This window comes from Ascaphus truei, chromosome 4, assembly GCF_040206685.1.
Source record: "Ascaphus truei isolate aAscTru1 chromosome 4, aAscTru1.hap1, whole genome shotgun sequence".
In the NCBI taxonomy this organism is placed as follows: Eukaryota; Metazoa; Chordata; class Amphibia; order Anura; family Ascaphidae; genus Ascaphus; species Ascaphus truei.
In genome coordinates this window covers 304,303,694-304,329,653 of record NC_134486.1, presented here as the reverse complement: position 1 = coordinate 304,329,653, position 25,960 = coordinate 304,303,694, and the positions used below count along the sequence as shown (strand labels likewise).

Genomic DNA, 25,960 nt, shown 5'->3' with positions numbered 1-25,960 from the left:
GGCTGACCCAGCACAGGGGCCGAGTGAGTCATAGTCCATGAGAGCGCGGCTCCAGCTTTCGCGCCAAACTCCCCATCGGGGTGGAGTTTTCTCGTTGGCGCCAATCCTGACCAACAATTAGCAAACTGCAAAGTTGCAAGACTTTCTGCAGCATGCCCACGCGGTGTCCCGGGAACGCGGGAACCGCCATTTTGGTAAGTATTGTCCTTTTTCCCATTGAAGGCAGCGTCTGGCTGTTTGTTAATTGGGGTATAACAAAGTCCATTTCGTTCCTCCCGTCGGATAACACTGTCATGCTCATTATTCTCAGGGGTATCATCCCGAGAACAAAAACATGATAAACACGGCGCAGCCATGGTTGTCACGCCATTCCACAACAAGCTCACAAAAGTCTCTTCTGTAGCTTGTTCTTTGTCCACGCACAGTTCATATGCGTGTTCTTCCTCTGACCGCAATCCTGGACCTTCTACTCTATGCAGATCCTCCATTCTTGCGGTTCTCTCTCCCCGCCATCCTGGACCTTCTACTCTGTGCAGATCCTCCATTCTGACGGTTCTCTCTCCCTGCCATCCTGGACCTTCTGCTCTGTGCAGATCCTCCATTCTGACAGGTCTCTCTTGATCGTTGAACACTGATTTCCTGTACGTGGAGCTCCGCTCTGCGGGGCAGCTACCACATCCGTACAATAAACATGCCTTGTGCACCACCTTGTGTACCTAACGTAGATCTGACTCGTGTTTGCACTACCTCAGGCTAGGCTCACTCTTTCTGTGTCTACTGTAACACGTTCCTCCAGTCTGTGCTCCTTGGTAAGTGATCTGGAATGGAGACTAGAGTACTCTGGCTCTTCCATGCAGTACTTTGGGCGTCGACCTACTTTTGGCTAGCCTAGTGCGGACCCTTCCAGAATTCCTGCCCTAAGTTACCAGTTTACCCCTTCAGGCGTCCCCCGCTAGCGCTACCTCAAGGCGACTAGAACAGCAATAGCCCCCTGCTCCAGACTCACTAACCCCTAACGGATCCCAAGGCGTCTTTGCGGCATGCAGCTCCAGCATCTCCCCGACTACCCCTGGCTCCGTCCCACGCAGCACAAAGTGGCAGCAGACACTTTCCCTGTTTCCTAGCGTGTGCCTAGCAAAAGCCTGTCCTGTTAACAGGTATCTCAGCAGCGCATCCAATTGTAACGGCTGGACCCCCCTTGTCTGACCCACCCAATCTCACATTGGCCCGTGTGGTCTAACCGGTCCCCATTACAAGGTCGTGTGTGGTGGTGCACCTGCAAGTAACAGGACTCCTGAGTCTCCCGCTTGGTGTTACAGAGGATATCATCAGGACAGGTATCTGAGGTAGTGGTTACGAGTCCAACTTACTTCACGTGCAGCGCCTCCACCTCATCAGGATCTATGCTTCCGCAGGGAGATTGTCCTGGTGAGGAACTCCTTCTCGGTGGTGACTACCACTGCAGAGTAATCTCACACTCACACAGTGGGGTTTTCTTTGAACATGGCATCTTTATTGTAGACTGGGATGTAGCAGACTGCCCCATGCAGCTGCCGGCTCTAGCCGCACATCTTTCCGTGCTGTCCCTTTGCCAGGTACGCCCTCCCGTATTGAAGTGGGATTCCCTTTCTCCTAGGGAGATCACCACTGCGCCAGGTCCCTGGACACAGTGTGGCTTAGACAGACTTGATTGATCACTCTGCTACCGCTAGTTACAGCACTAGGGTCACAAAAGTATTCCTCCAACCGCTTCACACAACTGCTGGCCAACACTTTCAACTACTTTGCCACTCTCTAACTGACAGTGTTGTGCCCTTTATACCTCAGGGGGCAGGTGTATGCTCTGATATCACTATCCAGGGACTCAGAGCATACAGCCACTCCCTTCCTTACACAGGGCACCACACCAGGGTGTGAGGGAAAACCTCCATAACTACTGTTGGCAGGCCTGTACTTACCAGGACTTACTGCCAACAGGGAAGATGTACGCAGTCATTATTATGCATGGCTACATGTACATAGAAAAAAATCACATAAGATTTTACTTGAGGCAGTCTGTCAGCAAACGAGGTGTTAGAGCTGCAGCCACTTCAAAGTCCCTCCACGAGAGTGCCCCCTCGCCGGATCGCAGATGGAAAGCATCTGACGTCACGTCCGGGCCTTGGACTGACGACTTCCGGCTTGGAGTAGACAGTGAAGGGGACGGCAGGATCGCAGTGTTGACTCTGTGCCTTCAAAGATGGAGCAGCTTCCAGACTGTGTTGCAGCTGTGCTGCAAGTGAGCTAACTCAGACGCTTTCCATCTGCGATCCGGCGAGGGGGCACTCTCGTGGAGGGACTTTGAAGTGTGCAGCTCTAACACCTCGTTTGCTGACCGACTGCCTCAAGTAAAATCTTATGTGATTTTGTTCTATGTACACAATGTGAGTACATGTCTTAAGTGCTTTTAAATATAAATATTACGTTTTTATGATCTACACTATGGCCTCTCCCTGTTTTGCATGACCCTGACTGCGAGTGGAAGCCTGCATGAATCATCTCCCATTCCATTATGCTGCTGTAACACCTACCTGATACTACGAGTGGAAGTCTCCATGAACCACCTCTTGTTCCAACATCAATATTTGCTGTTTTAATACCTACTTGTTGTAAGTAGGCATTTTATTAGAGCCAAGATTTGCCATAGATCCACATTCTGTGTTTACTTGCTGCACCATTATTCCCCATTTTTTCTTTTTGGGTGTTCCTGATACCATCGCTCCCTTCCTACCCTGGATATATCCATATGGAGACACATAAATACAGGGGCAATAAATGGGCATAAAAAACAATTAAATGACATGAAAAATAAAAATGCATAATAACCATATATTGTCTATGTATGTATGTATGTATAGCCATAGGGACATATATAAAAACAGGTACAATAACTTTTCCAAAAAAATACATCTGTCACATTAAAAAAATAAATAAAACCTGAAAAAATACAATAACATACATTTATTTTGTTTACTTACTGTACCTTTAGATGACTTCACCCACCGACTCCCGGGGACACTGCATGCTCTCGAACCAATCCACGCAACAGGAACCAGGTAAGCAAAAAAACCAAGTGTTTTTCTTGTTTTTAAACATTTGTAATCCATACCGTCACTCTTCGGGGTCTTCTGTCTCTTCTTCTGGCACGCCCTGCTCCTCTTCTTCCTTCCGGAGGTCCTTCCTCCTCGGCTTCTTGCTCAAAAATGAGACAACATAGGCCTATGACCTATAACGTCACATTTCCATGAAATGGTTCCCACGGCCCTGATTGGGCAGTGAAAACCATGTGATTTTCTGGGGGGGGGGGTTTGTTTGTTTTTTTGGTGACGTCACGTAAAGAAAATGAAGCCAGCCAATCAGAATGGCTGTGCTTTATTTCCCTTTAAGATGATGTCATTAAAAGCAAGATGGCTGCCGTCACATGGTACTGGAGCCAATCAGAGCATGGGAACTAAATCTTAACTCTGATTGGCTGTAGTAGACCATGTGACAAAGGCTTGGGGGAGAAAGGATGTGACGCCATCCGAAGGCAGTCACATGGTACTTGAGCCAATCAGATTGGGGATTTAGGGCCTCATGCAGTAAGCGACGAATATATGAAATCGGCAAGCTTACCGATTAGTCATGTTATTGGCGATTTTCCCTCTCCGTATGCATTAAGTGCCGAATACATTCAAAATCAAGCCGAAAACAAATCCGCCCACTCTCACGATGATTTGCCGATCACACACAGGTGTATCGGCGTGCGTGGCGGGGTGCTGTTAGGTTGCCCAATCACAAATCTTGCTGAATCAGGCGAACCAAGCATGTATTGGATAGCGCACCATATTTAAAGGCAACGTGTACTGGTAATCATTCTCTGTGTTGTTGGGAGTGAGAGAGAGAGAGACGCACAGAGCTGGGTGATTTAAGATTTGCATATTGACTGAGAGACTTGTTGTGTATTGTGAGAGCTTTGTCCTTTGTTGTTTTGTTTACATCTTTGTCTTGTTTTATATGTGGAAGTGTTTTGTGTGATTGGCTGTACATTTGTTGTCTGTTTTTTGTGAGTGCTGTAAGTATGCCCGCAAAGCGTGGGAAGAGTGATGCTGGTGGGAGTGGTAGTGCTACTCGTGCGAGTACGCATCAGAGTGAACGTACTGTTCAGGGGAGTGATATTGCTAGGAGTGCAAGTGCTGTTGTTGGGAGTGCTGTTGCTGCGAGTGCTGTTGCTGCGAGTGCTGTTGCTGGGAGTGTGAGTGCTGTTGCTGGGATTGGGAGTGCTGGTGCTAGGAGTGCGAGTGCTGTTGCTGGGAGTGGGAGTGCTGGTGCTAGGAGTGCAAGTGCTGTTGCTGGGAGTGGGAGTGCTGGTGCTAGGAGTGTGAGTGCTGTTGCTGGGAGTGGGAGTGCTGGTGCTGGGAGTGGGAGTGCTGCTGGTGGCTCAGTTGCTGATGGGGTGTCTGGTGGTGGCGTGCTTGCTGGTGGCCAGCTTTTGGAGTCTCTTCCATTGGAAGAAGGAGAGTCCAGTCAGCACCAGCCAAGCTCTGAGCCTAAACCTGCTCGGAAGAAACGTGTGGAGAAGCCACGTAATCCTCGCTTCAATGACCAGGAAAATAGAGCTCTTGTCACTGGGATTCTGGAGCACTATGACAGTATCTATGGACATTTAGTAGGTAAGTGTACCTTTCCATTTATTCTTCAAATACATGTGATCCTAGGTCATGTGAGTTTTGTTCATATGCAAATATGGGTACAGAATATCTTTCTATGTTAATTAGTGTGGAAACACAGCTTTTTATCATGCGTTACAAGGACAACTAAACACAGGCGTTCAATTTGCCATAACTGCATACAATATGAATGCAAGCTTGCTTACATGTCTAGGTTTAGTAGTGAATGCTCATGTGCTTCACATATTACACCTAAAACAGCATGTTTGCTATCTCTTGGAACAGCTAGCAGTGTAGGAAACTGGTGCTTGTATTATTATTAATTAACCTCATATATTTTCAATGTTTTTCAAGGGCGGACAAGTTCATCAAGCAAAAAAGAAATGTGGGACACAATAGTCATTGGTGTCAATGCGTGTGGGAATAGTGTCAGGGTCAAGGATAATTGTCGCTAGAGACACCACAACGTCTGATATTAACTCCATTGGAGGAGCTGCTTTGGGCAAAATTACTTCCCGTCGTCGTGGAGGGCTTGGCCGGTGACCGTGATATTGGAATTTATCCCTCACAATTTCCACCAGGTGAGAAATATTACTGTACTAGGCGTGTCGTTGCTTACAGTTATTTTGCATATTTCCGCTGCTTTTTATACTGTCTTCACAATATAAGCATACCTGCATCTATATATGTATATGTCTGATTCTGTATATATATATATATCTCAAAATAGACATATATGTTGTAGTCCTACTAAAAGCAGTAACTAATATAGCACGTGCCATTGCGTGGTCATTTACATGTGAATTCCCAAAATGCATTGCTGCAGTGGAAGCAATTGATGGTGGGCGAAGATGGGGAACAACAGGGTAGTATACATGTGTAACACATGCTAATGAGAAATTATTACTAGCTACAGGTACAGAACATAAATATGTATAATATTATTGTGTATTTTATTTATTTTACTCCTACAAACACGACATTACTGCCTATTTTAAGCATGCATCAAATATATTGCATGCAACGGCCTACAAACATCACTTGCACTAACACATCTATAGTTGTTTAGGAAAAGGTCCATTTTTGCTTTATGTCATATACAGACAGCATAATGAGGCACACGTAGCATATGTTATGTCATTGTGTTCATAACTTAAACACTGCAGACGACTATTTAGCTCCTCTACCATTGTGTTAAAGCAGCTGCAATGAATATGTCATCACAGCGTACACGTCAACAGAGGGGGTGGGGTTCAGCACAAACACAAATTACAGGGTCATCTTAGGGTCAACTTAGTTCACACCATTTTCACCTGTTTGAAGTAATTGAAAGGTCTGGCTGATTAGGCTTTTTGGGGAAGGGAATACCGTTCTTACAACCTGACTAGCACAACTGAAGTTAATCACACTCATTTGAAAGCTTAACTCTAGCTACTAAATGCCCCAACAAGTCATTAGTTATCAAACCGTACGTCACACATTAGTTCACTCATATCTATAGTTGAACTACTATCAATGACACATTATCACACACTGCATGTGTTGTCTTGTTGAGTGACAGCCACATTCAGGTGTGCCACATCTTCTATTAATGTACCACACATATCCTGTACCAAAAACAAAACTTTTTGCAATATGACCACCTTCATGATAACCATTGTGAATGTTCATCTCATGATAGTTATGTACATTATGATACTGATATGACTACACAACATATGATTTTTATGTACAAATTTAATCAATTTATCCTCACGCATTACTGCAGAAACATAGTATGTTGTATGTTAGGGAACTCAAAAGTTCTAAGTACACAGGCATGTACATTGTTATAACAACTATTTATGTTCACTTTCACACACACATTTTCGGTTAAGGAACTGATGCTGTTAGGTACTCATAAATACAGAACATACAATAACTGTTTGTTCAATATTTACACATGTAAATGTACAACTAATGTTATTGTTATATATAGTTGCCCCTGGAGGACATGTGTCACCTGAGACGGAACAAGTGTCTTCACCTGGGTCATGCAGCTCAACACACCTAGAAGGTGAGTGTATCAGTTGGTGGCCATATAATATGTGCACTTCTATATGTTATGTTGTCATGTTCATTATTTGTTTTGCACATGTTCTTTAAATAGGATTACTTAGTGTCAGTGAAAATGAAGTGTAAGGCAACATGTATTGTGTTAGTGATGTGAACTATCATGTAGGAGTTCTGAGTTTAGAGCAAGTGTTCATTCATTCATATTTCATACTGAGTCCAAACATTATTCGTAAGTCAAGGTAGATTTTAATGTGAGGTTATGAAACGTATGGAAACATGTTAGGTGTTACTTATGACACAGTATAATGACATAGTAAAACAGCAGAGATTAACATGCCATTTAATAATGTGTACATTTATTTTTAGAACATGATGATGAAGATGATGATGATGATGCCGCCATAGACACAGAAATACAATCAAGTGACCATGAAGAGGTTCCAATTGAAACAGTTATACCGCCAAATCGTCCATCAACTAACACATACGATGCAATAGTAGCTTCTGAGGGAAAAATTGTGGAAGCAGAAAATCGTCGCCATTCTGATCTGATGACAGTGCTGGAAAGGATGATTGCACTGCAGGAAGAAACGATATCACAATTGGCACATCTCCACAGAGTCTTCATTGAAGTGCCTAAACAGTTGCAAAAAATCAACACCTCATTCGAAGCATTAGTTGTTCAGCAAACCCAAGCTAATTACTTGAGAATGACTACTGTACCACATTTCAACTTCAACACCTCACAGGCAGGATCTTTACATGCTGGTAATTTTTCACCACATGCATCTGATCTTCATTCCCCAGGTCCGAATGTTACCGGTCAAGTAGCAGACATTGCTGTGCAGGTTCCTGACGACATCCTACCGCTGCCATCTGTACAAAATCAGGAGCTGACACCTACAAAGGAGGCGACAAAAACAAAACAGCACAAGCAGTTACTACTGACCAGTTTTTGGACACAAACAAAAAAAGACACACATGAAACAGACCAACCATCACTTGTGCAGTGTCTACCAGCTTGCTCACATGTGTCAGTGGGCACAAGCCCTGTCGGTGAGTCACTGGCCAAAAGCCCTGTTGGTGAACAGTCACTGCCCACAAGCCCTGTAGGTGAGTCACTGGCCAAAAGCCCTGTCGGTGAACAGTCACTGCCCAAAAGCCCTGTAGGTGAGTCACTGCCCAAAAGCCCTGTAGGTGAGTCACTGCCCAAAAGCCCTGTAGGTGAGTCACTGGCCACAAGCCCTGCCCGTGAAGTGCCAGAGGCCACTCAAAGTGGCTCTGTTGTGGCTAAAGTTGTTGCAAAATGAAAAAGGAAAATCCAAGAGACAACAAGCAGGCCTGTTACTCGCTCTCAAAAGGAACAAAAAAAATAAATGTTATAATTCACTAAATATGTCTTTGGCCTTGTTTTGTTGACTTCAGATTATCTAATTAATATTGTATGTATGCTGAAGACTGTGTTGTTTCCAAACTTTCAAGTATGTTCTTGTACACGTGAAGTTTTGGAAATGTAAACAGTCCTAATTAATGAATAGTATTATTAATATTGATGTATTAATCGTCTGTTCAGTAATGGTCCACCAGGAGGCAGTTGCTATGTTTAGAGAATCTGCCATTGACTTACCTGCAAAACATTGTATTTGGGTGTGTTACTTGATGTAATCATTGCATGTGCATATTATTCACATGCAATTAAAAACACACATCTATTTAACTGCAAACATCTTTCTTGTCCGTGTACAGCAGGATTATGTGTTAAATATTACTTACCTTTGCCTTGCTTGGCCATTGTAATGTTGTCCTTTAATCATTTATGTGTTCTTGTTTCAAGAACATCTCTGAATGTATACTAATATATATGTAGTATGTATGGATATATGCACACACACACACACACACACACACACACACACACACACACACACACACACACACACACACACACACACACACACACACACACACACACACACACACACACACACACACACACACACACACACACACACACACACAGTGTGTGTGTGTGTGTGTGTGTGTGTGTGTATGTATATATAGTACTATCTAAACTGGTATAGATGTATTTACAAAAAACATACACTTCATGCTTCCTTGTGAAAACACAGTATTTTAATAATACAGGCCTAATGTTTGTGAACTATACTACCTGTGAGCCTATAACAGTATTGGCCTACAACAAATTTTTATTACTTAATTCACTCATGTTTATCACCATTTAAATAGGTTTCATACAAGGCCTACTTACTGGCATCAATATGTTGTGTGTACTCCTGTATTATATATATATATATATATTATTGGTTTTAACACTACAGCCCTTCTAAATAAAAAAAAAAAAAATTTTGATGGTAAATCACATTTACCATACAGGTCAATGCAATAGGCCATAAAAGTTTAAGCCTCTATTATGTTAACCTTTAAATAAATCACACCAATATAAAAATCCCTCTTTACATACAGGTATAAGCCCTTAAAAGTTGTAATATACACACACAGACATGTACAGTTTGTTTTTACAGACATATTGTTTTATATATATATATATATATATATATATATATATATATCAGTATATATATATATATATATATATAGCAGTATATATATATTATATAGCAGTATATATATATATATATATATATATATATATATATATATAGCAGTATATATATATATATATATATATTTATATAGCAGGATATATATATATATATATATATATATATATATATATATATATATATATATATATATATATATATATATATATATATATATATATATATAGCAGTATATATATATATATATATATATATATATTTATGAGAGATATATATATATATATATATATACATATAGACACACGTAGTTAAACTGATGCAGACAGGGAGTTAACCAGACTTTCAAATACACACTGAAATTTATGAGGGAAAAAAACATTTACTTTTGCAGGTGTGTGTATATTTCATTATATGGCTGTGTAAGCACTATTTTCAGACAGTGGTCAATGTTATTTTTCCTCAACCCACAATGTTTCTTAATTAAAAGTCTAGCAATGTTGTGAGAAAGTAGATAAAAAAATGATACATGTTGGTCTGACAAACGCCTATCACAAACCACAAACGTGAAACCAATTATTTCTACACATCCAATTGGTGCTTCAAACAAGGAGTACAAGTTGATACTTTTTATGACCTTGAAAAGTAAAGACAGCAAATAGTTAGCAATTGAGCAGTTTCATTCTTATGAGCAAAGAACAGAGGACTGCAGACATCTTTTCTGTTAATCTGCAATGGCTGATGAATTATTAAAAAATATGCATCCGCACAAAGGATACAAATTCATGATAGCAGAAGTGATTTTGTCCGCGTCGGGACACAAAGCCAACACGGGCCAAATCTACTGTATAAGCTATTTTGTCGACATCAGGACACAAAGCGAACACCGGTCAAATCTATGATTTGATTAGAGCCAAGTATCCTTATTACCAAGAACCTGGGCATGCGCGAAATTTTAAATCCTCAGTAAGATTCACTTTATCAACTAATGACTGTTTTGAACGTGTGCAGGATAAGCTACAAGACAGGTATGGTTTTTGGAAGCTTGCTAAGGATAAACATTTCACCGTGAAAGAGGGCACACATATTGTGCTAAATGGCATATTTATTCCTAATGCCAATAGCAATGGATCCGCTACTACTGTTCCGTGTGAATCGATACCTGCTGCAATATCTGCACCCTCCATTCCTGAAACCCACATTGTACAAGAACATAACTACTATGATTATGTACCAAGCCTTTCAGCTGAAAATGCATTGGAATGGGTACCCGAAGAAATGAACCTACCTCCTGACCAATTGTTTGAAGAAAGCAGTGGCGATTCCTATGAGCGCTTCATGGAGGAGATGTGTGTCATACAGGATTCAGCGTTTGGGTCAAGCGTGGATGCAAATGCCTTGTTTTTCTGGAGCGACCAGTTGCAGCCAGACGAAGTGTTAATTCTACAAGAATGGTAAATATAACAATCGTTATGCGTTTACTCTGCGTTTATTTATTTATTTTTTTTCCGAACCACCATTTTCACTTTAAATGCGTGGATACACCGTAACATTGCAGACTGCATAACATGTAGCGATCACAAACAAATTGTTTCCTATTACAATATAGTAGAACCTGAAATAGTAGTACACATTGCTGACGGAATAAATATACGTACTTTCCTATCCATTTAAACATATTAGCAACATGTTACCATAACTCTAACACATACCTGTTTTGTTATCATGCAACATCTACAAAATACAAAATCGGGTCCACCACGTATGACGTGGGACCCTTGTCATGTGCCAAGGCGTCCTTAAAAAGGATTACGGATGTAAGTCCCGCCCCCAAACGACGTGCGCGCGTCAAAGCCTATTGGCTGTGTTGTTTTGTTATAGTTACGGTAACTGCAGTGTGTCATGCGTGCGGCTCAGTGTTTGTAGGCGTACACTGGGCGTTAGCCGAATGTTAATTGAGTGGGAGGAGTGTTTGCGTGCGCTTCACGCTGCCTTAACATGACGTCACACGTATTGCATTTGCGCATTGTGTTATCGGCCGTGCTTTCTGTCCACACACGTCTGTTTAAAAAGAATACACATGTACTCGTTTAGAACGAATGTAGTTTCGCCTTCATAGTATTTGAAATAAATATTTTATGGTTAATGGTATTTTCAACATGTATTGAACGCACAACGTACGCATTGTTTTGCGCATGCGCTAACAGTTAGTCAACCCAAGCGTGAAGTGCGTGCGCACACTAAGATGTGCGCGCACATTTTACAGTATACAGGCAACGTTCACTTCATATACATAGTTATGCCTGCTCCTAATTTCATGACAGATTACATAATGATGTACACTTGTAGTTCTAACATATAAGTGAGTGACGTGTGTATGTACACAATCATATAGAGGTGTGTAACGCGTTGTCACGGATACATATATAGTAAGGTGCCATCTTTGACCATCATGTGTTTGCTGTATTTCAGAGATGTCGGGGAAGATACAATCGGATCAATGTATGATTTCAGAAGAGTCTACCTTTATATGAGATGATTGTGAGGAGGAGCCACCGACTACTATACTACATATGGAACTAATTTTATATTGCTTGCAGCGCTTATTAACAAACAATTAAAAATGTGATACCCTTATGCCTATATTGCATAAGCACTTAATTAACATAATGATGTTGCAAAAGAGTGCCTCATGAATTTTTATTGAGTGTTCTTTAATTACTACTAGCATTTTATGGCATGGTGTGTTTTATATATAACAACCATTCCCACTCTGCTAACACATTTGTGTATTCTATTGTGTAATGGAACGTATGACTGTCGAAACTATGTAACAATAATAATAATATGAGCATGTTCATGTATAGCGCTGCTAGTTGTACGCAGCGCTTTACAGACACATTTTTCAGGCTGAGGTCCCTGGCCCGTGGAGCGTACAATTTATTTTTTGCCGCCTGAGGCACAGGGAGATAAAGTGACTTGGCCAAGGTCACAAGGAGCCGACACCGGGATTTGAACCAGAACTCCCCTGCTTCAAACTCTCAGTGCCAGTGTGTGTCTTTACTCACTGAGCCACTCCTTCTCCCAATGTAAAGGACACTTACAACCAACTAGCCATTTCTTTTTAAAAATCTCTTGTTACATGGGTATGTTGATAAAATGGTATGGGGCTGTAGCAAATAATGTTATTGGCTAGATGTTGTGGTCCCCTACAATGCATGATGTTCTGAATATTACATCAACATCATGTAATGAAGTACGTTTCTGTGTATATTTCATTAACCTAACTAACTATAGTTTACTGTGTTTATTAAACGTTCTAAAAATAAATTGTACAGTCAATATGATGATATAAGCTACCATAATAAAGCTGCTGTTATCATTTGTCGGTGTTATACATGGATCCTACACAAATTGATACAGACACAAACAGTTGTCTTAAAAAGTGTGCCCATGCTAATGTGCACGTGATTAACGTTTATATTTTCAGAATACTTGATAATTATCATCATGATAATGATGAAGTGACGTGAATGACATTCCAAATATATTACCAACATTGTCATAGTGGGAAATTAGAAATGCAAAATTACAGTAACATTTGCGACAAAATTGTGGTTTTGTTTACACTTTGACACTTGTTACATGTAGGTCACATCCACACACATGTGAGTTATACATACACATGTCACAAATTTAAATTAATGTTGACTATTAATTCCTAGCATTAATAAACAACTACATTGCTAAATATAAGATGTAGTACGCATTGTTGTGATTACAGGTATTCATGCATGGAGTGTTATGATCAGTCAATTGCATCCGTGATGAATGAGCTCCCGTAAGTAAACAAATAAGTACAGTTATCCCCTTTTCTCCAAACACCTCTATATTACATTAATGGAATTTATAAGGAAACATACATAAAATGTGATGAAATGGGAGTAATCATTTTCTAATACAATGCACATAAAACCTCAAGAGTAGCTAAATGCATATACATGATACAGAAAGTACATGTATGTTACATTTGGCTTTAAACCAATATGTTGGGTTTTTACTTCAAATAATTATAGGAAGATTTAGGTAGGCACATCTTATGAGAGATGTCAGCAAATATACATACCATGATCAGTCATACTGGATATATACCTATAATGCAATGGAACAATATTTAAATTGCAAACATTGACATGCCATCTTCAGTACCGTAAGCAACACAGAAAAGTGTGTATTTGGTGTTAAATGTGCAACACCATGTATATTTAATCACATTCAAAATGTAAAGCAGGCTGGTGTACACATCATATGGATGTACATGTTACACTGCACCAATAACATTGTATGTTAGCATACTGCAAGAATGAATGACTATGCCCATACTATGTGTATTGTGTTAGCATAAGGAACAACACAATGCTAAAATATTAGTGCTTTGTTACCCCAGTTGTATTCACATACACACAACTAATGTACAATTTAAGAGGGATTATATAACCTGTGCAACAATAACATACCGGTGCCACATCCCTTTGTGCACACAGCAGAGAAAAGAAAGGTGTGCAACCCATATTCATCTGTGTCCTAACAGAAGGTTATATAAAAAAACATTATTGTTAATATAACATAATTGAACTATAAAAGTAGTACTAGGAACATATATGTTTTTACTTACAAGAAAAAAATGAATTGATGAGATTCTGGCGTGTCTGGCCACCACTGGCTGTTTGTTCATTTTCAGCAGCTACATGGGTGGGATGCTCGTCTACCAAAGGCTCAGCTAGGTCTGATTGTACATTGTGCCTGAGTGCAACATTGTGCAAAATGCAACAGGCAAGGATAATATCAGACACTTTTTGAGGCTTGTATAGAAGAACCCCACCAGTTCTGTCCAGACACCTAAATCTGGTCTTGAGTAGGCCAAATGTCCTCTCTATAACAGATCTTGTAGAGATATGGGCTGCATTGTACCTCTCCTCTGCTTCAGTTTGAGGGTTTAGCACCGGAGTCAAGAGCCACGGCCTAATTCCGTATCCCGAGTCACCTATAATGAATGGAGCACACATAAGCTTACATTAGTGATAAGATTCTACAATGCCAACATTCCTAAAGAAAAATGTGTTTTGTGTTAGAACATCTAAATCTGTACTCACCCAGCAGCCAACCATGTTCAAAATGTCCCTCTTGGAACGCATGGAAGACTGAAGAGTTCCTCAGGATAGAGGAATCGTGACTGGAACCAGGGAATTTGGGTACCACATGCATTATCCTCATCGTGGCATCACATACCACCTGTACATTGAGTGAATGGTAGTGCTTATGATTGCGGTAAACATGCTCACTCTGACTAGGTGCAATCAAAGCAACATGTGTGCAATCGATTGCACCCAGCACACATGGTATCCCTGCTATATTATAAAAGCCAGTCCTGACTTCCAGCCACTCTGTCGCCTCTGTAGGAAAATGAATATAATTCCTAGCGCGTCTATTGAGTGCATAGAGAAACTGGGTAAAGGCCCGCGAGAATGTAGATTGCGAGACCCCGCCCACTATGCCCACAGTTGTCTGGAATGACGCGGAAGCAAGATAATGTAATGAGCACAGCATTTTAACAAGCCCAGGGACTGCACGACCTCTGGCTGTCACAAAATCTAAATCTCCCCTTATCTCTTCATAAAGAGATAAGATTGCTGCTGAACTCAAACGATAGCGACTTACTATCTCCTCCTCACTCATCCCATCTAACAGGGTTCTCTCCCTGTACACACGCGGACGAGGCACAACTTGTCTCCTCTGTCTTCTCCTCTGATCTCCTGTCCCTCTACCTGTCCCTCGGCCTGTCCATCTCTATGTCCCTGTCGTATCCGCGTGCATGTCCCTGTCACTGTCCCTCGGTCTGTCCCTCCCTTGCCCTATATCATTCTCTTGATCAGCAAGCATGTCATAGAAAAGAATGTTCCTCCGTCTCCTAAACAATCACAACATTTTGAAATGAGTAGCTGTGAATGAGCAGGTAATGGGCGTCCTTTAAATAGGTATGTGATGATGTCAGGTGACATAGTAAAATGCAAGGTGTTACATTAACATAATAAAGTACTTCTGTGCCAAGCTGTGTGCAGTTGATGTTAGAAGTATTTGTTGTGTGAATTCTGCAGGGAATGATGATATTTGCCAATGATGTGACGTGAAGCTTTGTACAAACATTGCTTGAAAATAAATAGTTTAATGTGCAATGCATGTAACACTTCTGAACGCAACAGTCAGTCATGTAATTAGTCAAAAAGGCTGAGATTGACGTGGGAAAAGTTTGGTGTAACATGTGTAATTAGCCATGTTATTGTCACATGTTGACAACAATGAATTGTCGTGTGCATATGCATGCATTTCTGTAATGAGGATAGTTTCTATAGAATGAGTTTACAAGGTGTCACAATGATTAATTACTGTACATGTGTGTAGAAGTTAGGTTGAAGTGCTTGTAATGCAACGGTTACAATGTAAACATGCAATGTGATTGAGCGTCCAATAAGTGACGTCATGAAAATAGGGAGGACCAAAACTAGATGTAAACATGAGAATAAAGATGTACATGAACGTTTAAAGATGCGTCACACATTACAAGCATTGTGTAATGTAAAGGAACATGAATATACGGTGTATGTGTGACATGTGTGACATGTGTAACATCATGTAAATAATTGTCGCTCAGTTCAGTAAAATGTGTGATATGATGTGAGGTTCTCCTTTAAGAATTGAGTATAGGATTTTCCCTTGACACATCATCACATGATGAGTAATGTGACACGCAAATGCTGAAAACATGTAAAAGTACAATGTTATGCAAATAATACACGTCAGCTGTGACACAATGCAGGGAATGCCCCCCACACTGTAATGCAAATGACGTTTGTATTGTGAGCAATGAAACGTAAACAGTACTATACTGTTATACGTCCCCGCTCCATTGATTCCATTGATGTACAGAAGAGTTTTTTTTTCTAAGTGCCGTTCCGGCAGCCTTAGCGATCGTTCTCCCCTCCAACCTGCCAACTTTAGTTGGCGGGAGAAATTGGCCATAACATCTCAATTTCGTAGTGCCGATCAGCCCGATAAGCTGATTTTGGTTCTTGAATCCAGCCGATTTTAAAAAGTGGCGATCAGTGGCGAAAACAGGCTTATCGCCAGCCGACTGGCCATAACAAAATTATCGGCTACGAAACCTGCCGAAATCAAGCACTTATCGGCGCTTACTGAATCTCAAACCCAATTTTGGCTATAAAATGCCGAAAAAATCCTTATCAACACTTACTGCATGAGGCCCTTAGTTCCCACACTCTGATTGGCTCAAGTATATAGCTGGAACATCAATAGATTAAAGTCAAAATGAATGTGTGTTATTGCATGGACTCCTAATCTTAGCTGACATATACATCAAATACATTATATACAGTGTTCGACAAATGACCCAAAAATTTACTCGCCCAACCAAAAAATCTACTCGCCACCTAGTCCCGCCCCCAACCCCGCCCCCAAGCTTAGTCCCGCCCCCAACCCCGCTTTAAAATAAAATATATAAATAAAATACATTTAATAAATTCCTAGTCAGAACAACATTTGTTTTTGACATAAATGTATTTATTGTATTACATTATACTACAATTAGTCCTTGTTACGTGTGTGTGTGTGTGTGTGTGTGTGTGTGTGTGTGTGTGTGTGTGTGTGTGTGTGTGTGTGTGTGTGTGTGTGTGTGTGTGTGTGTGTGTGTGTGTGTGTGTGTGTGTGTGTAAATGTCGGATCTAGAAATAAAAGCCAGGTGTGAATGACTAGTTTCCTGAACCCCTTAACCAGTGTCTGGACGTCCCCGCTTCACAATATCTAAAGCAGCAATCCCGCCTGGGATCTTACCTGATCCGCAGTCCCCCAATGTCCAGGTACCCTCATTCCCACAATGTTATACATTGGAGGGGAAGTGTTCCCTACCTGTCTTCTGGGTTAGGGGGGATTCCGATGTCTTCCGTGTGAAGCTTGAGTCATATCTGGAAGAAAGCAGTATAGGTTATTTCGGTGTAGTATAGGGCAGTTAAGATATATAAGGGTAAATAAGATATCCAGATCCAGAGTGTGGGAGAGAGAGAGTGTGGGAGAGAGAGAGAGAGAGGGGGGGAGAGAGAGAGAGAGAGGGGGGGAGAGAGAGATAGAGAGAGAGTGGGGGAGAGAGAGAGAGTTGGGGAGAGAGATAGAGTGTGGGAGGGAGAGAGAGAGTGTGGGAGGGAGAGAGAGAGTGTGGGAGGGAGAGAGAGAGTGTGGGAGAGAGAGTGGGAGAGAGAGAGTGTGGGAGAGAGAGTGTGGGAGAGAGAGAGTGTGGGAGAGAGAGAGAGAGTGTGGGAGAGAGAGTGTGGGGGAGAGAGTGTGGGAGAGTGTGGGGGAGAGAGAGGGAGAGTGTGGGAGAGTGTGGGAGAGTGTGGGAGAGTGTGGGAGAGATAGGGAGAGAGAGGGAGAGTGTGGGAGAGAGAGGGAGAGTGAGGGAGAGAGAGGTCGAGTGTGGGAGAGAGAGAGAGAGTGTGGGAGAGAGAGAGAGCCTGTGGGAGAGAGAGAGAGTGTGGGAGAGAGAGAGTGTGGGAGAGAGAGAGAGTGTGGGAGAGAGAGTGTGCAAGAGAGAGAGAATGTGCGAGAGAGAGAGAGAGTGTGGGAGAGAGAGAGCGTGTGGGAAAGAGTGTAGGGGAGAGAGAGAGTGTCGGAGAGAGAGAGAGTGTGGGAGAGAGAGTGGGGGGGAGATAGAGTGGGAGAGAGAGAGAGTGGGAGAGAGAGGGAGAGTGTGGGAGAGAGAGGGAGAGTGTGGGAGAGAGAGGGAGAGTGTGGGAGATAGAGGGAGAGTGTGGGAGAGAGAGGGAGAGTGTGGGAGAGAGAGGGAGAGTGTGGGAGAGAGAGGGAGAGTGTGGGAGAGAGAGAGAGAGTGTGGGAGAGAGAGAGAGTGTGTGGGAGTGAGAGAGAGAGTGTGGGAGTGAGAGAGAGTGTGGGAGAGAGAGAGTGTGGGAGAGAGAGAGAGAGTGTGGGAGAGAGAGAGAGAGTGTGCGAGAGAGAGAGAGTGTGGGAGAGAGAGAGTGTGGGAGAGAGAGAGTGTGGGAGAGAGAGAGAGAGTGTGGGAGAGAGAGAGTGTGGGGGAGAGAGAGAGAGAGTGTGGGGGAGAGAGAGAGAGTGGGAGAGAGTGAGAGAGAGAGTGTCGGAGAGAGAGAGTGTGGGAGAGAGAGTGTGGGAGAGAGAGAGAGTGTGGGGGAGAGAGATATAGTGTGGGAGAGAGAGAGAGACTGGGGGGAAACAGAGGGGGGAGACAAAGAGGGGAGAGACAAAGAGGGGAGAGACACAGAGGTGAGAGACACAGAGGGGAGAGACACAGAGGGGAGAGAGGGTGGGTGACACACACACACAGAGGGTGGGTGATACACACAGAGAGAGAAGGGGTGAGTGACTGACTGGGTGGGTGACTGGGTGGGGGGTGACTGACTGACTGGGTATGTGACTGAGTGACTGGGTGGGTGACTGACTGGGTTGACTGACTGGGTGGGTGGGTGACTGACTGGGTTGACTGACTGACTGGGTGGGTGACTGACTGGGTGGGTGACTGACTGACTGGGTGGGTGACTGACTGACTGGGTGACTGACTGACTGGGTGACTGACTGACTGGGTGACTGACTGACTGGGTGACTGACTGACTGACTGACTGGGTGACTGACTGACTGACTGACTGGGTGACTGACTGACTTACTGACTGGGTGACTGACTGACTGACTGACTGGGTGACTGACTGACTGACTGGGTGACTGGCTGACTGACTGGGTGACTAACTGACTGACTGAGTGACTGACTGGGTGACTGACTGACTGGGTGGGTGACTGACTGACTGGGTGGTTGACTGACTGACTGGGTGGGTGACTGACTGGCTGGGTGGGTGACTGACTGACTGGGTGGGTGACTGACTGGTTTGACTGACTGGTTTGACTGACTGACTGAGTGGGTGGGTGACTGACTGGGTGGGTGACTGACTGGGTGGGTGACTGACTGACTGGGTGGGTGACTGACTGACTGGGTGACTGACTGGGTGGGTGACTGACTGACTGGGTGGGTGACTGACTGACTGACTGACTGGGTGGGTGACTGACTGACTGGGTGGGTAGATGACTGACTGGGTGGGTAGGTGACTGACTGGGTGGGTAGGTGACTGACTGGGTGGGTAGGTGACTGACTGACTGGGTGGGTAGTGACTGACTGGGTGGGTAGGTGACTGACTGGGTGGGTGAATGACTTACTGGATGGGTAGGTGACTGACTGGGTGGGTAGGTGACTGACTGGGTGGGTAGGTGACTGACTGGGTGGGTAGGTGACTGACTGACTGGGTGGGTAGTGACTGACTGGGTGGGTAGGTGACTGACTGGGTGGGTAGGTGACTGACTGACTGACTGGGTGGGTAGGTGACTGGCTGACTGGGTGGGTAGGTGACTGACTGACTGGGTGGGTAGGTGACTACACACACACACAAACACACACAAACAAACACACACACACACACACACACACACTCTCTCTCTCTCTCTCTCTCTCTCTACCCCCCCCCCCGAGTGTGAGTGGTGCTTTAAATGTTGGTGGTCTGATGACATCACTCACCCCGTATCTCCTGAGTAGATCTCTTGGGCTGATGCCTCTCCTCGGGGTTCCCCTGAGCCGGTGTCAGCTCAAACAGGCACCTCTCCCTCCCTCACGGAGCAGTGTCGGCCATCTTGCGCCCGACGGGGGACGGGGAGTGGGGGGAAGCACCAAGACTCGGCTCTCCAGCCTCCTCACCCTGTGCAAGCACAGGAAGGGGCCAAGCACGGGAGCGAGCCAGCATGGGAGCGAGCCAGCACGGGAGGGGGGCAAGCACGGGAGCGAGCCAGCACGGGAGGGGGCCAAGCACGGGAGCGAGCATGCACGGGAGGGGGCCAAGCACGGGAGCGAGCCAGCATGGGAGCGGGCCAAGCACGGGAGCGAGCCAGCACAGGAGGGGGCCAAGCACGGGAGCGAGCCAGCATGGGAGGGGGCCAAGCACGGGAGCGAGCCAGCATGGGAGGGGGCCAAGCACGGGAGCGAGCCAGCACAGGAGGGGGCCAAGCACGGGAGCGAGCCAGCACGGGAGGGGGCCAAGCACGGGAGCGAGCCAGCATGGGAGGGGGCAGCGCACGGGAGCGAGCCAGCACGGGAGGGGGCAGCGCACGGGAGTGAGCCAGCACGGGAGGGGGCTAAGCACGGGAGCGAGCCAGCACAGGAGGGGGCCAAGCACGGGAGCGAGCCAGCACGGGAGGGGGCCAAGCACGGGAGCGAGCCAGCACGGGAGGGGGCCAAGCACGGGAGCGAGCCAGCATGGGAGGGGGCCAAGCACGGGAGCGATCCAGCACGGGAGGGGGCAGCGCACGGGAGGGGGCAGCGCACGGGAGGGGGCAATGCACAGGAGGGGGCAGCATGGGAGGGGGCAAGCACGGGAGCGGGGCAAGCACGGGAGCCGGGCAAGCACGGGAGTGGGGCAGCACACGAGGGGGCCAGCACGGGAGCGGGGCAGCACGGGAGGGGGCAGCACATGGGAGGGGGCAGCACAGGAGCGGGGCAAGCAGAGGAGCGAGGCAAGCACATGGGAGCGGGGCAAGCACGGGAGAGGGGCAGCACATGGGAGCGGGGCAGGGGCAGCACCCCACCCACGTGCACAGCCACGCAACACAACCCCTCCCCCTATCTCCCGCATCCCAGGTGGCGGACACCCCAGGGCAGGGGGGGAGGAGATCAGGAGGGGGAGGAGATCAGGGGGAAGGGGCTAACCCAGCACTGCCTGCCGGCCCTCTTCCCCGCGTTAGCCCAATCAGGGAGGGGGATTATTTATTTATTTATTTTTAAAAAAAAATTGCCGCGAGCAGGGGAATTCATAGAGCCGCAGCAACTACTCGCCAGCGGCCAAAATCCACCCGCCACGGGCGTGTATTTATAATGAATTGTCGAACACTGATTATATATATATATATATATATATATTATAAACTACATTTTTACAAATATAAATGAATATAAAATAACAATAAAAACTATAAAAATTATGCAATTCTAAATCACAAGGAATGAGGAGGAAAGGGGAAAAAGAGAAACCAAAATCAGTACATATTATCAATTGATGGTGATAAAGAAATATTATTTAAAATTATTTTTAAAATGCACCAATATCTATGTCCACATTAAGTCCTTTTGGGACCAATGTTTGTAAGTTATGGATCCAGAAGGTTTCCCTTCTGGCTAGCTGAATTAATCTATTACCACCTCTCCAATCTATAAGTACTTGTTCGATGTCTTTCTACATTAGATATTTGGGGTCAGATTGGTGGTGCAAATAAAACTGTTTTGAAACAATGTGTTAAAACCCCATTTCTAATATTCTGAAGGTGTTCTAAAATTCTGACCCTCAGTGGTCGGGAGGTAGGTCCTACATATTGGTGGCCACATGTGCACTCCAATATGTATGCAGCATAGGGGGATCTACAATTAATATATTCCTCTATTTGAAATTCTTTTCCAGTTTGGTTAGACTTGAATATCCATTTATCGGGATTTTTATGTAGACAGGCCTTACACATGATGCAACCGCAGTAGCCCTTGGGCTTACTGAGCCAAATTGAAGCATTAATAGTTGTTTTCTTAAATACTGTTGGGGCCAACCGACTCTTTAAATTTGGTGCCCTACTGAATATCACTCTAGGTATATCAGGTACATGGTCTTTGAGTACAGGATCGTTCCTTAATATGTGCCAGTGTTTAAATATAATGTTCTTAATATGTGTTGCTTCTCTGTTGTATTCCGTAATGAAAGACATATTAAACCTATTTGATTCTATCGTCTGATTTTTTTTCTATTACTATTTATGTGTGTAAGTTCACTTCTCTGTATTTTGTTTGTTTTGTCAATGGTCTTATTAATTGTCCGTTCATTATAATTCCTTTCTTTAAATGTATTAATTTAAATTTTAGTTTGTTCAACATATACTTCTTCCTCAATGCAATTGCGCATAATCCTTCGCAATTGCCTGTACGGAATGTTTTTAATCCAATTAGGACCATGGCAACTGGATTCTAGAATGTAATAATTGAAATCTACTGTTTTAAAATTAGTTTTAAGTTGCATGTCCTCAACATATAATACCAAATCCAGAAATATGACTTCTGACTTGCTTACCTTAGCGGTGAATTGAACATTAAAATTATTCTTATTGATAACATTTAAAAAGATATCCAATGAATCTTGGTCTCCCTGCCAGATAAAAATCACATAATTGATTAAGTAATGCCATAGGACTGTGAGGATTCGGGGATCGCGGCACCCGCGGCCCGGCCCCTCCTCACCTCGTTTGCCTCCCGCTGCTGCCGTGGTGCGTGCCAGTCACCTTCCGCTGTCCTGGGGGTTCCCCGCCATCCCCGGCGCTCCATCTCTGCTTCCAAGCCGTCCCTCTCCCATGCGGCTGCCATGTGTCCCGGGCGCGCGCGTGTACAGCGTGCGCCGGGTGAAGATAATTTATTCACTGCACTAGCAGTGAAATCACGCCCCCAGCATACGTAAAGGCTGTCTCCCAGAATAAAAGTACTCACCTGCCTGCCAATCAAGCGGACCTATCTAAGACAGCTCCACGCACTCCTCCAGATCTGCCCCCACTTCTGATTGGTCAGCTGCACTTTATATTGCCTGTCCTGTCTCCCACTCATTGCTCAACATAGTTTCCACTTGTGGATCACTACGCTGGCACTCTCACTCTTTATTCTCTCAGGTTACGACTTGGCTTGGCTGACGTCTACCTCTGGCTCTCGACCCCTGCTTGGACACCGACCTTCCGGAATTCTCCAATCCCCGACCTAGGCTAAACGGCAGCGACAACGGAACTTCTTTAACCGGTACCGGCAAGTATTGCTAGCAAACATCACCTGGCCTGGCAACGCCTAATTCACCACACTCCGGACACGCTCCTTCTGCTGCGGGTGTGTGTTCCTTTACGTCCCCACCTCAGTATAAGGGATGGGTCTGGTCTGCGGGCAGCACCGGCGTAACATTATGTCGAGCCCACAAGATGCAGACCAGACTGACATGGCCTCTATGATGACGGCAATGTACCAGCAAATCCAGACCTTAACGGATCAAGTGGCTCTCCTCTCTCAGCAGGTACAGGACCTTTCTCTTCAGGCACCACCTGTGGCTGCACCGCCGGCGTAGTCAGATCCGGTATCCACTTCATCCCCAGGTCCGAAGATTCCGACTCCGAAGCCCTACGCGGGGGATCCGCACGCCTGTCGTGGCTTTCTCAATCAATGCGAGATCCAGTTCGAGATGGCTCCGCAACAGTATTCCACTGGTTATAAAAAGGTGGCTTACATTTACAGCCTGCTCACAGGTAATGCACTGGCATGGGCCTCCCCGATCTGGGAACTGCGTCCCGATATTACACGTGATTATGCAGCCTTTAGACGAGATTTCAGACAGGTCTTCGATACCCCCGCACGCCAAGAGACTGTTTCTGACTCCCTGCTACAGCTTTCACAGGGATGTCGGCCTGTGGCCCCATACGCCTTGGAGTTCAGGACCATAGCAGCTGAGACACGATGGGATCAGGAGGCCTTAGTCTCTGTCTTCTGGAAAGGCTTATCGGACTCGGTGAAGGACGAACTTGCTTCTCAACCCAGGCCAGGACTTCTGGAGGACCTTATCTCCCAAGCCATTCGTATGGATCAGCGACTTCAGGGACGCCGCGCTCAGCGCCAGCAACCCCGGTCTACGCCTTTCCGTGCTCCTTTTTCCAGGTTCTCTACTACCTCGGGACCCGCTTTCTCCCCGCAGCCTGCTCTGCAAGCTCCGGAGCCGATGCAACTCGGAGTCCAGCGTCCTCGAGTACCCTTACGACAATTGCGCCCAACCAGAGAGTCGTGTTACCATTGCAGATCTTCTGAGCATCTGACCCGTGACTGTCCACCATCTCCGGGAAACGACCAAACCCAGTGAGTACGAAGGGGCTCTCTCTGGGTGCTAAATCTTCTTGTCCCCTTTCCAGGAGGGAACTTCCAAAGAAATTCACCTTTCCCGTTTCCCTCTCTGGTCCTACCTTCCGCACCTCCACTGCAGCATTTATCGATTCCGGCGCAGGAGGGAACTTCATGGACCAGACCTTTTCTGAACAGAATCAGATCCCGCTCTCTAAGAAAAGGTCCCCCGTTGCCTTGGTCGGGATTGCTAATCGGCCACTCACCCCGGCATATATCTCCTTGGAGACCAGACCCATCACCCTTTCTTCTCACTCCCACAAGGAAACCCTGGACTTTGACGTGATTCATGCTCCTGGTACACCGGTCACACTTGGTCTGCCCTGGTTGCAGAAGCACAATCCGCACATCGATTGGGTATCTCCTAATCCCATTATCTGGAGGTCAAGGTCAGAGGAATCTTCTTCGTCTACGGAACGCCCGCCTCATTTACTAGCTAACACATCCAATCCTAAGAAGGAATTACCCTCCCCTTACGCAGAATTTTTGGATGTTTTTAGCAAAACACAATCTGAGCTCCTACCCCCTCATCGTTCATACGACTGTCCGATTGACCTAGTACCTGGATACACCTTGCCCAAGTCTAAATCCTACCCCATCTCGTTGCCCAAGACGGAAGCCATGGATGAATATATTCGTGAGAACTTGAAGCGGGGCTTTATACGTCATTCCAACTCTCCCGCGGGGGCTGGATTTTTCTTCGTTAAGAAGAAGGATGGTACTCTCAGACCGTGTATTGATTACCGGGGCCTGAACCACATTAGGGTGAAGAATCGTTATCCACTCCCACTCATCTCCGAACTCTTCGATAGACTTCAAGGGGCCAACCTCTTTACCAAACCTGACCTTCGTGGGGCATATAATCTCATCCGCATCCGGGAGGGTGACGAGTGGAAGACTGCCTTCAATACCCGTAGCGGGCACTACGAATATCTCGTGATGCGCTTCGGCTTATGTAACGCACCGGCGGTTTTTCAGGACTTTATCAATGATATCTTTCGGGAGGTCCTTAACCGCTTTGTAATCATCTACCTGGATGACATCCTTATTTTTTCAAAGAACTTACAGGACCATATCATCCATACGAAATTTGTGCTCTCTCTCCTCCGAGAGAACCGGTTGTTTGCCAAAATGGAGAAATGCCTTTTTCACCAGTCTACCACTTCCTTTCTTGGGTACATTATCTCCAACAAGGGCTTGGCCATGGACCCAGAGAAGCTTAAAGCCGTATTGGATTAGCGCAACCAGACTCCCTCAAATCTATTCAGCGATTTTTAAGGGTTCACTAACTATTTACGGAAATGTATCCACAATTTTTCCACCATCATCGCCCCTATCACCGCACTGACCCAAAAAGGTGCAGATCTTTCGTCTTGGTCTCCCGAGGCAGTCACGGCTTTCAAAGTATTGAAACAAGCTTTCGTCTCTGCTCCCATCCTCCGACATCCAAACTTTCATTTTTCATTCACCCTAGAGGTTAACGCTTCGGACTGTGGGGCTGGCGAGGTTCTATCTCAGAGATTTTCTCCCCAGGACAAACTTCACCG

The 25,960-nt window shown here is 45.0% G+C and overlaps 1 protein-coding gene across 1 annotated transcript; it reads left to right on the top strand.

The window, feature by feature from the left end:
• The first annotated feature begins 2,239 nt into the window (after window positions 1-2,239).
• LOC142492393 (uncharacterized) lies at window positions 2,240-24,331 on the top strand. The gene is made up of 5 exons (XM_075595037.1): window positions 2,240-2,278; window positions 3,029-3,095; window positions 6,667-6,744; window positions 7,110-7,799; window positions 24,177-24,331. The coding sequence occupies exons 1-5, from the start codon at window positions 2,240-2,242 to the stop codon at window positions 24,329-24,331; spliced, it is 1,029 nt and encodes a 342-aa protein (XP_075451152.1).
• The last annotated feature ends 1,629 nt before the right edge of the window (window positions 24,332-25,960 follow it).